The 16,801-nt window shown below is 39.4% G+C and overlaps 1 protein-coding gene across 1 annotated transcript in view; it reads right to left on the reverse strand.

The window, feature by feature from the left end:
- Positions 1 to 3,974: 3,974 nt before the first annotated feature.
- grapa (GRB2 related adaptor protein a) overlaps positions 3,975 to 16,801 on the reverse strand; it is a 30,296-nt gene continuing 17,469 nt past the window's right edge. The window contains exons 4-5 of the mRNA XM_034144305.1: positions 15,689 to 15,857; positions 3,975 to 5,149 (exon numbers count right to left, since the gene is read on the reverse strand). Of these exons, the coding sequence (XP_034000196.1) occupies positions 4,964 to 5,149; positions 15,689 to 15,857 (355 nt within the window). The 3' untranslated portion in view covers positions 3,975 to 4,963. The remainder of the gene's footprint in view (positions 5,150 to 15,688; positions 15,858 to 16,801) is intronic.

The following is a 16,801-nucleotide window of genomic DNA, read 5'->3' on the forward strand; positions in this document are numbered from 1 at the left end:
CTCCAAAAGTGTTTTTCTATCATTTGGCTACTAGCTAACTTATCAATTAGTCTATCAACAGAAATATATTCACCAACTATCTTGATTTTAAGTAAGTTTTCATGCAAAAATGGCAGAAAATAGAAAATGTTTGCCTCTCAAATATGAAATGTCATAGATAAAGTTATATCATAGGAAAGAGGACAGATAACGCTCTTTTTCAGGTTCATATTTGTATTTTGTACCTCTACTGCGACATGTTTACATGCTTTAATGTTCAAAAAGGTCTTTATTTGCCTGTGCTGCAGCACCTCTTTCACCCTCTGTCTGAAACCAGAGCCCAGTCTGCTCTGATTGGTTAGCTGTTGTGATCAGTCAACCGCTTACAGATGACCTGCCTTTGCAGATAATTTACATGCACTAAAACCTAAAAAGCATGATAAGGCCGCTTTAGACTGAATATCTTTGGGTTTTTGACCTGTGACCTGTGACCCCAATTAAACGTCTCTATTTTTTAAATCATAATCCACATTTTAAAAGTAAGTATTTCATTTAGTTTTCTTCACATCAATGAATGAAATCCTTAGAAATAAACAAACAGTGTATTCAAAATAAAACAGTCCTCACAGCTTTGTGACCCTCAGGTGGGGCACCAGTGCATTTGAGGATAGAAGGAGCTGACAGAGCTTGGTCTTCCTGACATAACTTGAGGCACCCTTAAATATTTCAAGCTTCCTCTGTTCCTGTCTGTCTGGATGACGATGCTGATCGCTTGTTCAGGGAATCACTGGGTGACTCACCAGCTGTTCGACTGCCCATCTAATCTTTTGATTTACGGACTCGTTGATTGGCAGAGAAATGATTAATCGTCTCATAAAAATCTGCTTGTATCGTGAGTGTTGGGCTGGTTTTATGTATCTTTCCACTGTCAACAGCCGGGAGCAGTCAGTCAGTCAAACTGGTTTGGTTGTGTTTGCTTCTAACGCAATGAATGATGTATATCGTGGATGTCACACTTTACCTCTCCGCTCTTTAACTTTATATCGCTCATATAGTGACACCCTGCCCCTCCATCTTTCATTCGTATCATCTGCTTCTTCCTCCGTCTTATTTTTTTTCACCTTTTTAACATTTGCTTATCTCCACCCTGTCTCAAAACTCTGCCCCTGTTTATCTCACTTTCTGTTATTCTCCACTCTTGTGACAGCTTGTCGGTGACATTTGGTATTCTTATGCCGTCTCACTTCGAGTGTATGACACAAAATATGTCATCATAAATGTGTGTCTGTATCGCACACACACATGCTGCAGCCATTTATCAGCCACACACACTTCAAAGTGACTCAGCAGTTTTAAAAAAGAACAGTGGAAGAAAACAGCAGCTCTATTTTTGGTACACCTTAAACTCCTTTCTTCTCCTTCTCCGCCGCCGGATGCCGTTGGTTTTTAGTCTAACTGTCATTGGCAGGGCAGAGGTGACTCAGTGGGGATTAAATACGAGCTTTGCTAAAAATAAAAACATTAGAGGAGACAAAAGAGTGAAAGAAAAGAGAGTGGATGTAACGCTGTTTCCTACTTCTTTTTCAACATCACATCCTGGTGAGAGAAGTAGCGCTGGATTCCTCGCATAGCATCAGTCGACTGTCAAAGCACAAAGTGTTTAGCCTCATTGTCAGTGACATAGTGTGTGTGTGTGTGTGTGTGTGTGTGTGTGTGTGTGTGTGTGTGTGTGTGTGTGTGTGTGTGTGTGTGTGTGTGTGTGTGTGTGTGTGTGTGTGTGTGTGTGTGTGTGTGTGTGTGTGTGTGTGACTGTCATCAAGCGCTGTTCAGTCACACACACTTAAACACAGACGCCTGACTTCTTCTTGACAATTAGAATTAAATTCCAATGAGATCTCTCCTGGCATGCACACAAGATACAACGACATATTTATGAAGCAGGTTGTCTCACGACTATTCAAATACTATTGCCCTATCATTTTATAACATAGTTCTGTAACGCACCCTTTGATGGAAGTATATCAAGGGCTGCAAGGTTATTGTTTTACTTAATTTTATTGAATAATCATTACGTTTATAAACGGTTGGAAACTATTACATTCCTAGAGTTCGTAGAGCCTAGAGGTAAGGTCTACAAATTGCGATTTTATCCGACTAACCATAAAATTGCAGATGTTTAATTTGCAAATATGCAGAGTAGAGAGGAGCAAGAACCTGCTATTATTGATATGTTTGCTTTATAATTCACTTTAACCATTTGATTAAAGCAATAATAGCTGATACATTTTATGACACTGCGATTGATTAAAAATATATTTTTTAGCATATTTTATGCACAATTAACTGCAGTGTTTATTTATAACTTGCACCAGTCACATAACATCATGTCCTTTTTCAACAATTGCTATTTCAAAGGATGTAAATGTCATGGGACCGTACCGAATGCAAAGAAAACACATCATTCTTTGCGATTAACCTGCATTTCGGGGCCCGAAGTGTGAAATATCATAGCAAATGTCATGAAATTGCAATTTATACATGAAATGAATTTTTTTTTTTACATTAAATTGCAATCTGTGACTTAAAGGCAAGAAAAGGACAATATGGAAAACATTGCACAATGTGTCACACAGTTCAATTCAGCAACTTTAAAGCAGACAAACTGCATCAGCAAAGAGGAACAGTGACTCATATGCAGGGGTGTAATATAACAAAGACAACTAACTTAAGTATTTTTTAAATGCTTCTACTGACTAGTTCTGTTTTGTACTACTACTCCAATATATTTAGGCTCAAATATCATACATTTTACTCCACTACTATTATTTATCACTCCGAGTTACTAGTTACTTTAATAATAATAATACATTGATTTCAAAGCACCCGAGGACACCTCCATAAATCCATAAAATATTCTGAAAACTGTACAAAAGGCCAGTAACAGGGGACATGTAGCACTACAGTGAGTAGGCGGATCTGAACAGCTGGGTTTTTGAGGAGGGACTTGAATGCAGTGATTGTGTCAGACTGTCGGATGTGTTGGGGGGGAGTTTCAGAGTCTTGGAGCAGTGCAGCCAAAAGCCAGAGCACCCATGGTGACGAGGGGTGGGGTGGGGACGGTAAGTAGACCAGCCAGGGGGTTTAAGAGGTCGGCCAGATAGGTGGGGGCAAGGTTGTGGAGGGCTTTGAATGTGGGGAGGAGTTTTTTGTCCTCAATCCGGTGTTGTATAGAGAGCCAGTGCAGCCAAAAGCCAGAGCACCCATGGTGACGAGGGGTGGGGTGGGAACGGTAAGTAGACCAGCCAGGGGGTTTAAGAGGTCGGCCAGATAGGTGGGGGCAAGGTTGTGGAGGGCTTTGATTGTGGGGAGGAGGTTTTTGTCCTCAATCCGGTGTTGTATAGAGAGCCAGTGCAGTTGGATGGGGATGGGGGTGATGTGGTCAGAAGGCTTGGTGCGGGGGATGATCCGGGCAGAAGAGTTCTGAATGATTTGGACTTTATTTATATTGCAGTTTGATGGGAAGGCCAGAGAGGACAGCATTGCATTGCGTTAGCATTAATCATAACAACAACATAATGCAAATATGCTGCAGTACTACTACTGATATGATACCGTTCTACTTATCTACCCTGTATCATAACTAACATCGGCTCAACATTGATAAACTACAACGGTAAAACAATAGTAAATGTATTTATTGATGATAAAACTGAATATTATTCTGTTATACTGTGAAAAGAGTATTTTGCAAACTGAATACTTTCAAGTCTCAAAATACATTCAGCTGAAAGTACTTCTGTACTTCTACTTAAGTAACACTTTCAATCCAGGACTTGTAATGTATTTGAAGACCATAGTATTTCTACGTTTACTTATAGGATCTGAGTACGTCTTCCACCTCTGCTCCTATGTTTGTATCACCCTCAACAGACAGTAATGTACATGTTTTTGAACAATAATCTCCAAGCTCTGAAGTTTAAAGAGGTAAATGTAATCACTTTATTGAAATGATTTGTCATTACATGTTAAGGAAGATCGGTCCAAGTTGTTACCGTAAATCACATAAAAACTATTTGTTGGCACAGAAACAAAACCTTTTTTACAATGTTTAATCTTACTTGTAATATATGTATTCTAAGATTACACATGAATAAGAATAAATACAAACAAACAGCAAACAAATTATTCATAAACTAATTGAGCATAGTACATTTGAAGCTGTATTTTAAACAAAGTGTCTTCTGGTCACTCAGTAACCTTCACTGCTCCACACACACTAACTCACACACACATGCATTCGCTTTCCCTTTAGCACACGGTAAACATACTTAAAGTTTGCAGGTTTCCATGTGTTCAGACCCACGTTTCACACACAAACCCCTCCACACACACACTCCTGCACAGCGAGAGAGGGCTTTGTGAGTATCCTCAGAGTGTGTGGCCCAAATATTCCCAACACAATGTCCCTCTGTGTCTCTCTGCTAGATCTCTTCATGGGAATGGTGCCAACAACTGGAGCAAATCCTGAGGCATCTTCAGCGGAGAAAAACCTCGCCAATTCCTTCACAACCTCCCAAACACTTGTTTCCTTCCTCATCAGGTGTGTGTTGCTTTCACTAAGCCTGCACCTAGGCTGATAAGCTCTTATAAACGATTATGCCTTGGGTGTGTGTGTGTGAAGGTTTGTCCATTGGTGTGTGTGTGTGAGAGTTCTCCACAGTGTATAGGTCCAAATCTTCTTGTTTTATATAAGATTAGTTGTGGGATCAGGTGGAAGTGATTGATGAGCTCGTAGCAGCTGATTGGACGAGGCTTGTGATTGACAGATGGCATCACAGGGGAAATGGAAGGAATCTGTGACATAATGAGCAGTTCAGTTGTTCCTCGTCAGTGATTGGACACAGCAGGTGAGCGGTGTGAGGGGGCGGGGTTAAGACCTTTTATGACACCTGTGGGAGCGTTTGTGTTTGATTGACACGTCACGTCATTGGCAGTGGTAAATGGGCTGGACGTACTCCGGGGGGAAGTGGCCCACGTGTCCATGGCAACGGCCCCTCCAGCGCTGCGAATCAGAGCAGTCCATGAGTTCGATGACATCACCGCGCAGGAAGCGTAGCTGCGACGGGTGGTGGGGGGTGAAGTCAAAGAGAGCGTGGGCATGATGGGGACGCTGTGGGGAGAGAAAGAGAGACAGAGAGACAGAGTTACTGAAATGAACTTCATTTGTCCGTGGCGGTATGAAAAAAAAAGAAGTGTTCAGGTTAAGTGACATTGTGTCAATTTAATAAATTATGTTCTCTGTCTTTCTCTCAAAGTACAAGCATATTTTATTCATATCTTTCATTTAACATTTATTTAACCAAGTCATTGTCGGTCAGTCCATTCCTAGGCCTGTGAAATATTCATATGATGAGAAATGTCTGACCAAAACAGTAGCAACCGCACAGAGGAGGAAGACTAATATTAATTTCTGCTGAGTGATCTCAGTTATAAACATCATTACTGCAACGGTTCACCGAAATACTACCCTGTTGACAAGAGTGACAGCTAGGTTTTATATTGTTCTGGTATAAGATGATGGATTTCAAAAAATGATGTAATGTTTAGAAATCATCAAATGCTTGTTGAGGGTTATTTAAAGGAATAGTTCTACGTTTTGGGAAACACTTTTATTTCTCAAGAGATAAAAAGAAAGATTGATGCCATTTCGGTTGTGATGGTATCAATCTTATCATCGCTCGGCAAGAAAGCAATAACAGAATTTCCAAATATGTCTAACTATTGCTTAGAAGGAAGGAGGAAAAAGGTATATTTTGGTTGTGTAGCTTCAAGGGACATTTTGTAATGATGAAATCTAAAATTCCTTTCTCCCCGTTATGCTTATACCATCCTCTTATCCTAAAACTCAAGACATGACATTCTCAAACCTTTATTTTTCCACACCTGAGGACATACGTTTATTTTAAGTAGATAAATACATTTTGGATAAGAGATTATCTTTTAGATCACAGCTGCAGTTCACAGTTTAAACTGGTGAATGGGGTCTTATTCATAAAAAAAGCATCTTTATAAGCTCTGTTCATTGTTTTTGAAATAATGACAAAGTGATTTGAGGAGGTCATGAAAAAGAAAAAGAGGAATAGTGTAAGACATACAGAATGTGATGACGACACACATACTAAAAACAGCCCTCTGTTAAAATTGTGATTTTTAATGGTGAAAGGCGTACTGCTTTCAATTGAACCTGCAGATTTGGGCCTTCTCTGTCTCACTGTGTTCTTCTTTAAGTTTACAAAAGTAGTCTTTCTTCTCCCCTGATCGACAGCCTCCTCTGATCTCTGTTGACTCGTGAAGTAAAAGCAATTTAAGAGTAGCAGAATAAAAGTGGCTATTTTAAGAAATCTTGAACTAAACTAACCTCTTAGCTGTCAGTTGCACTCCGACAAAGAAACAATATATGAGCTGGGAGAAAGCCGAAAGACTGAAACGAATACCAATATTGTATTTTTTATATGTGTGTGTGTTTCTGGGCTTTGTTACTGCTGTGGAGTGCTTTGTGTTGGACCAAGGCCCTGTATAATGTCATCCAGGCACACACACAAACAAACACACTCTAAGCAGACAGCACGATTAGGATCAAGAGACACAAACACAATCTATCAATCCCACAAATCTGTAAAATCCTCGCATGCTTATCCGTTATTGTCTTGCTGATCTCGTCTAGACTTCTTTTTTGTGTGTGTGTTCACGCACACACCCTCTTCCTGTGTTTCTGGGTGTGAGCGAGCAAGTGTGTGCAGGCCCCTGTGTGCTCAAGTGTGTGTGTGTGACAGCACAGGGAAAACTCATTCATTTTCCACGGCAGTTCATGAGAAGCGATGGTTTGGAAAGAGAAATATGGTCGCCACGTATCAGCTGCGCTTGGCTGCCTTGTGATCAACGTCCTCTTCAGAGCCGCTCCGACCCCGAGCGAGCGCCTGACAGGGAAACAAATTACTCTGTAACAGCAATGGACTACGGCTTTATGATTTGTCTCAGAACACACACACACACACAGGCTGTATAAGGCAGACTCAAAATGCCTGTGACACTGCCTCTGTTTCCAGTTTAAGATGACACAGTGATAAAAAGAGGTCAACTTTTGCATGGCTTTCTGTTTGAGAAGAAAAGCTTTGGGACAAGTGGACATTAGGGATATGTTGGGATGGAGTGGAAGGGGGCGAGAAAAGAAAGTACTAAGAATATTTCCCCATCATGCGGTCATGAGATAAGAAGCGATCTAGTGCCAAGTATTTAACTGATACGGAATTAGTTTGGAAAAAACAACTTAACGATAAGACGTACGACACAACAAGCAACAAGAACTGAGATTACGTTTAAAGAGGACCCTATTATGCTAATTTTCAGGGTCATATTTGTGTTTTGTGCCTCCACTGTGACATGTTCACATGCTTTAATGTTCAAAACAAATGTATTTGTCTCATACTGCCTGTGCTGCAGCACCTCTTTTCACCCTCTGTCTGAAACCAGAGCCCAGTCTGCTCTGATTGGTTGGCTCTGTTGTGATTGGTCAACCACTGAGAGATGTCCTGCCCCTTAGCCAATCACGTGCCAAGGTGTTTGAGGGGTAGCCAATAGAAGCACAAGTGTTGCGTAGTGATGTCACCATGTTCTTGAAGTAAACAATGGAGGTGTTTCACGCACAAAACCTAAATAACACACTTCAGGAAAGTGGAAACTGACCAATAGAGTCATAAACTGAAATAGAGAGAAATCATATGGAGGTGGAAAAAAAACATATTGTTATGAAATATAATGCATAAGGTTTGCTACGTTTCTTTTTCATGCATTGATTTCAGAGTACAAGTCTTAAGAGGGTTATGCCAGAACTAGATTGTTATTGTTGTTGTGCTGTTAGTGTCACTGTCAATGTGAAGTGAAGATGAAATGGTGTGCTAGTAACTGAAGAAATGGGTTTACTATAAATATTTTAGATACAAGGTCGGAATAAGACAAAGCAAAAACAGAGAAACAAGTTCCTAAATAATTTGGCGGGAATTTAGGTATGAGGCAAAGGAAATGTCTGCATCTTAAAAAAAAGTTCTCATGTTTGCTTCTTGGTATTATAATGTGTGTAATTTCGCTAATGGAGTGTAGACTGTGTTACACATGATGTCAGTGAGAGACATTGAGTAGGCGTTTGACTTTTGAAGAAGCCGAGGGCTAAATTGAAGCCCCACAGAGAGCAGCTGACCGTTCTTTATATATAATGACAGAGTTGGGATCCTGGCAAAATATTATGTTATGTGTCTAATGTGTTTGTAATTTGTAGACCTAACTTGAATTGAATTGCCGTTTACCATGATATGCTATACATCTTAAGGTGATGAAGAAAAGGTAGGTTGGAGTTAAGAAACTTTCATTATAAAATGAATTAAATAGGAAGCAGTTAAAAAATAACAACTTTAAACGATACAAGGTTAGCATTATTAAAACTGGAATTATTCCAAGTCTATTAGGAGCCTAAGGTGTGATAGGACCTAATCTAACTTTTTTATTGTTAATTATTGTCTGTTTGGGATAGTGGTGGTCTAATGGATAGTGAGGTGGGCTGGTGATCAGAAGGTTGCGAGTTCAAACACCACCACTAGTGTGCCCTTGAGTAAGGCACTTAGCCCTTAGTTACTCCAGGGAGAATGTCCCTGTAATTGGTAATTGTAAGTCGCTTTGGATAAAAGCGTCAGCTAAATTAAATGTAATGTAATGTAATTATAGCAACCTGAAATGTACACTTTACTCTTAAAAGCTCCCATTAAAAGAGTTGGAACAGAAACAAGGCTACAGATATAAAGGAATGAGTAAGCTGCTGTGATCTGAACGGAACGACTAATTTTTTCCCAAGGCTACAGAGACATGAAGGTAAACACGGCCCGTCAGCACGCCACCCTCAGCTTTGGGGCATGTTGTGGTGCTGATACAAATTACCTCAAGACCATGCCAAAGCAACAGTGTGACCCACAGTAGAAGAAAAGTCACAGCCTGCATGCTAACGTTGTAATCATAACAGCACACTACATATATACAGTGTCCATACAGTATTTATATAGTATCGCAATACTACTTGGTACAAGTGTTTGTCCACCATTTTAAAGTCAAAACTGCCCCACCAAAAGAAAAGCTGCCTAAAGATAGGTCAACCCTTTGAGAAACTCTATAAATCCACCTACCATAATAACATATTGAGACTTGCGGACGACATTCTAACGTCTCTAAACACCCAAACATTTGCTGAACAAATATTAATTGTGACCATAACATCAAAGGTACAATGTCCCAAGATTGTATAAGGCTTTTACCTCAATATGTTCACTCCACTAATGGACACAAAATACAGTTTTCGGATCGTACAGCCCTGTATGTGAAAAAGCCCCACTGGCATTCAACCCTTATTATATTTCCAAATGAATATAGGAACATCAAGGTGACCTATGACCACATCAGTGAGACCTGAGGCGGAAAGTACCAGCTTGATGGACCTTTAATGAGCATCCTCCTCATGTAACAGCATCACTTCAGGGTAAATCTTAGTACACAATATAAAGAGAGTTACTTTGTTCTGTATAAAGGAAGATCTACCAATAAGTGTGTACCCTTTAACTGAACAGCACGGCTTTAATTATTTTGGGTAGTTTATTTTGTTGGGATTCCAATATGGTTTCTTGATATAGCTGAAACGTCTTCAATGGACTGTATATGATTGGTTTCCATTTACATTTCACTTCGTAGTTGTTAGGTTAATATCAAATAACCAAAAGCACCTTCGAGACATACTTCCCAGTATATTTGTTGAGTGTTATTACTCAGAATTAGCAGTCTAAATATGAAATGAATCACAATAGATCTGTTGAGCAGCTGAGAGAAGGTGGGTGGGCTAGTCATATTCTCACTTCTCTAAAAAGCAACACCAGCCATTTTGATATCTTATTAAGAGACACAAATGACTGCTAATACCTAATAATTCATCAAGACAGGCAAACTGACTAACTTGGTAGTGCATCACATTAAAATGTAACAGAGAGAATAAATCAAGTATTGGATCGTCATCAAATTAACAAGTATCAACGTTCTGTTATGGTCTTAAATCTGCTTTATCCATAAAGCAGAGAAAGAGTGCAACATCTGTCTGATTCTTATCCAGTATGTATATGAGTGACAAGATGATTTGTATGCCTGACAGGGGCATTATGAGTAATTATTGTTATGATGCTACTATTGCTTTATACAGAGGTCATGACACCAGTTGAAAACAGAACATAAATGGCTGTATTCATGTTAGAAAATAAATTCCCAGAAAACCAGAAAGAGCGGGTGTTGTTTCCATGTGTTTCACAATTAAGAGACTTAGATTATTTGGGTCATTCGTTTTTTTTTTTTTATCCTCCCATGGGACGTCTGTTTCTATCTCCTGTTTAACTACCATCGTAACGCCCTGAAGCTAAATTCTCCTCTCGCACACCTGCTCCAGCTGCATTAGTTCAGAGGAATGTGCGACATCCCTAGTGATTTCGAAAACATGCATGAAACTGTTTAGGTGTGTGGCAGGCTGTTACTAAACAACAGCAGCGGTTTTGCGATAATATAACATATTTTTTAGGATTGAAAACCTGCCTTACTTGACTAAAAGTCCCCGGTTCTGCCTCATAACATATTGCAGCAGTCTGGCATCATATAATATGATGGTGAAATGGACAAAGCCTGATGACTTTAACGCCAAACTCTACTCCAGCACTCTTACACAACAGCAAGGATATGAAGAGAGGGATGAGTGGGGCCAGAGTTATTTAAGTAAAGCTTACACTTCAATCAATAAGGATCACCCTCTAAAAACATTCAATTCAGACAGGCTCAACAACCAATCAGATTTCATTCGGCTTGCTCTTATGATGTGGGCATGAAAAATAGAACTATATCGATATTTTTCTATATATTTTATTCTTTTTGTGTTCTTTAAAATATGAAGCGTAGGTCCTTGGGTAAAAGAAATTCAAAATGCACCGTTGCCAGAATACCAATACCTGTATATATAGTTTGAAATACCTTCAGAATAATGTGATAAACACAGGATGATGTAGGTGCATGTTTGTGTTTCTGTGTTACTTCCTCCCGCACTTTACTTCTATTAATAGCATTGACCTGTAAACTCCTCACTTCCTATGTGATCGTCTCAGAAAACCACGAAGCAGCAGTGACTGGCTATCTTGAGTTCCAGCACCTTAGAAGCTGATGTTGTTTCACCATTCTTTATTTACTGGCATGTATGGCAAGCTGATAGTAAAGTGAAGGTTAGTTTTACCGGACAAAATTAACCAGTATATTCAAACACTTGTTTACAAACAGACTATGGCTTTACAATATATCAACTCTTTTATCAAAATCGCAATATGGACTACAGCAATACCCAAATCGCAGTAAGTGCAATATTAAAGGTGGGGTAGGTAAGTTTGAGAAACCGGCTCGAGATACACTTTTTGTTATATTCCATGGAATGCTCTTAACATCCCGATAGCAATGAATATCTTAAGTGCTTTGACAAAAAATCCATAAAAAATCGTCATCTGTGGAAGCCGTAGTACTGTAAAAAGCATGACCAATCATTTTAGCCGGCCCGGCTAAAATAACTGGATGGCCTACCTGCCTGTCAGCCTTCCATCTGTGCACAAACTTATCTCGTGCCCTCATTGGTCATGTGCGCGTTCGTGTGTGTTGGAGGAGGGGCTCTATAAGGAAGTGGCAGATTTTCTCCTGTTGTGTATTTTCAAATTCTAGCGATCTCGAGCCGGTTTCTCAAACTTACCTACCCTACCTTTAAGTAAAGGCAAAATATATAACAAAAATCTATCTGAATTAAGTATTATTATATGTGAAGTATAAGTGCTGCAACGAAGCCCTGGTATTTAACAGACCTAATAAAAAAACCTTGTTTGGTACAGATCCCGTTAAAAATCTCACTTGATTGTTTCAAGATATTTTCAAATGATAATAATAATAAATGTTTTTTACAAATTGTTATTACTTCTAATATCACAAATCATCACAACTGCAATATCAGTCCAAAATCTTTGCAATTTCTGATATTTGCCAAATCGTGCAGCCCTAAAAAAAACGAATCTTCATGTACAGGTGGTACTAAAATCTTTAATTTGTGCTAAAGAAAATCGTATTTCTTCCAGCTGGTGCCTTATGAATTATGAATTAGGGTATTACTATGATATATATACAGTACTGTATATGCTTCTATACCTATTAAAATGGCCATGCACTTTTAACAGAGACAAACAAACTAATTGCTGCCCTGCTTTTAGGCTATTTTTCCTTTTACCATGGGGGAAAAGGAAAAACCTTTATTAAATGAATGAAGTTGTAGTCCTTACATGTGATGAAAATGAAGATGAAACAGATATAATTGAGTGAGAGCTAAATAACTGGTTACAGTGCAACACTAGACCGAAGAGGTCATGTGAGATTTGACATTTCCTATTCATCTCGTTTACTAATATACGAGAGCGACGGGCATGCAGCTCTAATGAGTCATGTGACCTTAATGTGACCTGTCACATCCTGTTAGTCCTTTAACTTGAATATGCCAGGCAATACGCTCATCATTATTACTTATGAGCAGTAATATAAAAAAGATGTGTTATTTAAAATATAATTGGTCACGAGAATTAGAGTACGTGCTTGCTGCTCTCTAATGCCAAACGACTTAACCCACATTCTAAGAGTCAGTTTGTCCCTGGGAAATAATGTCTGATGTTAACTAGAAATGTAGTAAACTAGAAAAGTGCACTCATCACCAAGGGTGTCATCCCAAATGAAAAGAAAGTAGAACCTCAATCAATCTATCAATTGTCCCCTAACAATTCCACAACAGTCTTGTAGCGCGCCTATATGCCCACCACCAAAAGAGGTTTTTTTTAAACAAAAATCACACATAAATCTCAGGCTATTTGGTACAGGAGTATGCGAGTGCACAGAAAAACAGACAGATACACGTACACCACGCACAACCCAAAACATGTCTTACGCCCATGTGAAGATAATGATCTATAATAGTTATTTGCAGCAACAACTGTCAAAAGATCATTCATTGTGTGTATTCAAGTCTGCAACAATACACATCGTCCTAATGGGGACATAAATACCCAATTAAATGGCAGTTTATCCACCAGTTTGTCAAGGAACCTCACCTAAAGCCACACTTGTCAATATTGTCATGGCGCAAAAGGTAGCCAGGAATTTTAGGGTTCATCCTCTGGGAAACATGAATATTGGTATAACATTTTCTGGCATCCCATCCGCCACTTTGTTAAAGTATTTCACTCAAAACCACACATGTCAAAGATGTCATGCTGAAAAAGGAAAAGCCAGACATGTTAGGGGTTCATCCTCAGGGAACCATGACCATCAGTATAAAATCTCATGGCAGCCCATCCATAGTTTCTCAAGGTACTTCACTTAAAACCAAAATGTCAACTATGTCATGCTGCAAAAAGCCAGCAATGTTAGGGGTTCATCCTCAGGGAACCATGACCATCTGTATGAAATGTCATGGTAGCCCGTCCACTAGATTTCACTCAAAACTACAAACGTTAGGGTTCTTCTTTTGGGGACCATGCCAATCCATTTGGTAGTTGTTGAGATGTTTCAGCCTTGACCAAACTGGGGACACTGACATCCCTAAAGCCATGCCATAGCCAACATTCAAGTTTACCCTGCCTATTGTCAACCCTGATATCCCTTCACATCTATCTGCTCTCATTAATCAACGCTGTATATTCAGTTCCCTAATGAATGCTAGGGTATTCTCAGATGCCAGGCCTCAGAAGCAAACGTGACGTGATGAGTATCTCGCGGCTTGTTTTACAGTGATACTAACATGATGTTCTGTCAAGCTCAATGAAGATCATGTCCCTCCGCATCTAGAGGGTTTGTCTTCGGGCGCGGCACGTCTGCCACTCCCTGGAATACTTAACATGCAAAACTCGATCCTGTCTGCATTGAACAGTAAGCAACAACATCATGGGAACTTGTTGCCATTTAGAACATCTCTCACTAAACCAGAAATGTTGAATACACCTTGCGTCATTCCACTGCCTGATTCACCTTAGAAAAAAAAGGAAAGGACACAAGGATAGAAGGTTTTTGTTAAGCCCCTTAATGCTAATTTGTGGTATTGAGCTATATAAATAAGCCTTGACTTGATTTAATTAGCTTTTAAATGGTGTAGATGAGAGTTAAAACCTCAACCAGGTTCATAAGGTGTGTGAAGTACAAAGAGAAAGTGGTCTAAACACAACTAAGTAAATAGATGTCCTGTAAAAACTTGACTTGATCATGACTTATCGAAATAATTGCCGTTAAACAACTTTTCTTTAGTGCAGCGGTTCTCACTCCCTCTGGCCCGGTGCCTAAGATAACTGATCTGTTTCTGCGCCAAAGCGATGGCAGTCCTGTGATCTTTCTTTACGAGCTGCACCTCTACTGTACGTCAAACCCTGCTGCCTCAGTCACAGCTCCACAAATTCAACCTATGGAGAATTCCCATAACTGTCAAGAAAAACGGGTTTCGCCTCCATCACAGGAAATGAAATATGAACACCGTGGAAGCTTTTGATTTCTGTAACACCCTGATGTGACAACAGATTAAAAAAATACACGTTTTGTCCAAGTGCTGCTTCACTGTGTCGTTAAAAATACTAAATCTCTGGCAGCTTAAATTCAAGAGAGAAGACAAACGAGGAAGGCGCTGATGACAATGAGAACAGATGTGTTTTTAATGGTTTAGGGAGAATAGTTGACATTGAAAGACAAATTGTGCTTAATAACCGTGTCGGTTTAAGTGATTTCATTAGTGGGGAAAAGGACTATATAGATGAAAACAAAGCAGCTGTTCATACTGATCCGTTGTTTGGATCATTTTAAGTAAGATTAAACTTTTTTTTCTAAATTCAAAACAGTAAAACTTTCCTCAAATTTGAAGTTAGAGGATATTTTAGTAGGACAAATCCAGCAGATCTATATAGATAGTCTAGTCAGAATATCTGTATAGGAGTGAAACTAAATTATGATTTTTATTTTCCCAAGAAAAAAATGAAACTATGATCTAAAGCTATTTTTCTCTGAATTAACATCATCAATAATTTAAAATATTACACAGATTCACTTCAACTTTTCTCTGTGAGTGAAACAAATCATGTTTAATTACTGACAAAGCTCTCCATTAAAGGTGGGGTAGGTGATTCACTTCAGAAACACTTTTTGTTATATTCCATGGAATGCTCTTAACATCCCGATAGCAATGAATACATGAAATGCTTTGACAATAAATACATAAAAAAGTCCTCATTGGTCATGTGCGCGTTCGTGTGTGTTGGAGGAGGGGCTCTGTAAGAAAGTCTGAAGGAAGGGGCAGATTTCTTCCGGCTGCGTACTTTCAAATTCTAGCGCACTCGAGCTGGTTTCTCCATTCTTACCTACCCTACCTTTAATAGGACACTTGTGCTTTTCCTTGTGACTTCTTTTGTTATAAAAATAAACCCTCCCGAAAAAAACTTGATAAATACGCTCCAACGGTCTGGGACAGTTGGAGCGTATCAAAGAAATGACACAAAAAGACACAAACAAAAAAGACAGGAAGTGACATGCTCACCCTGGCGAAGTGCTCGGGGTCTCTCAGAAAGACGGTCCTCTCCTTAGCGATACTGTTGCTATGGTAGAACTCCACCAGCTCGTTGAGAGAGGAGAAGAGCTCGTCCCACACGTAGTACTGACAGCTGCGGTCCTGCAGCACCTTGAAGTGCTGAACATGGTCCCCATAACTGCAACACAAACACACAGAAGATTAAACTTAATCCTATCTTAAAGCATGTGATGATTAATGCCAATCACTCAAGCATAGATTAATCACTGAATCATAAATGGTTACAATTAAGATCTCACTCACTGGTCCTGCTCATAAACCAACTTTGTTTCAACTTGTATGAACAAATATAAAGCTGTCACTGCATCAGCACTTTTCCCGTCAAGATGAAGTTACCAACATACGGATGAATAGTTCATGAGAGAATGTATGAGTTTTAATCACGAGACTGGTGTACCGTGACAAAACGTCAACCTTGATTTGTGTACATAATTAATACATAACTTCATTTATCTTTATTTTGGCCTCAACGATGGTCTTGGCCTAACATATGGTTTTCCCTGCTTACACCTAACTAAGAAGTCTTTTTTGAATTGACATCGCTAACCACGTTCAAATCTGCAACAGTGCTTCGGTATGGGAAGTTTTTCATTGACTACTTGAATTCACAGTGTCAAGTAGGTGTTAAAACATTGTTCTTATGTGATGAGTTGGGTAATGAGAATGGCGTGTTTACAGTATGACACCTGAAAAGCTTAAAGGGGCCAAATTATACTTTTGGGGGGTTTTCCCTTTCCCGTAGTGTGTTTATATAGTTTTGCATGTTAATGGTCTGTAAAGGCTAAAATCCCAAAGTTCCCTCCAGAGGGACTTTCTCTCCCACACACTCCCCCCCCTTCCTGAAACGCCTCGATTAATTTGTGGGATATAATCTGGTCTTTCTGTGCATTTTGGACACATTACATTTTAACCAGATTTGGGTTCACAGCCACAGTCTTGACCTTTAGTCCTCAAAGCTTCAGCAATTAGCTCCACAGCTGTCAGCTGTTGGAGCTGGCATGCATTCAGTGCAGTTCTGTTAATTTGCCTCACTGGAGCCACCACTTAATTCTTGTTTTATTT

The sequence above is a fragment of the Trematomus bernacchii genome, unplaced genomic scaffold (assembly GCF_902827165.1).
Source record: "Trematomus bernacchii unplaced genomic scaffold, fTreBer1.1, whole genome shotgun sequence".
Lineage (NCBI taxonomy): Eukaryota > Metazoa > Chordata > Actinopteri > Perciformes > Nototheniidae > Trematomus > Trematomus bernacchii.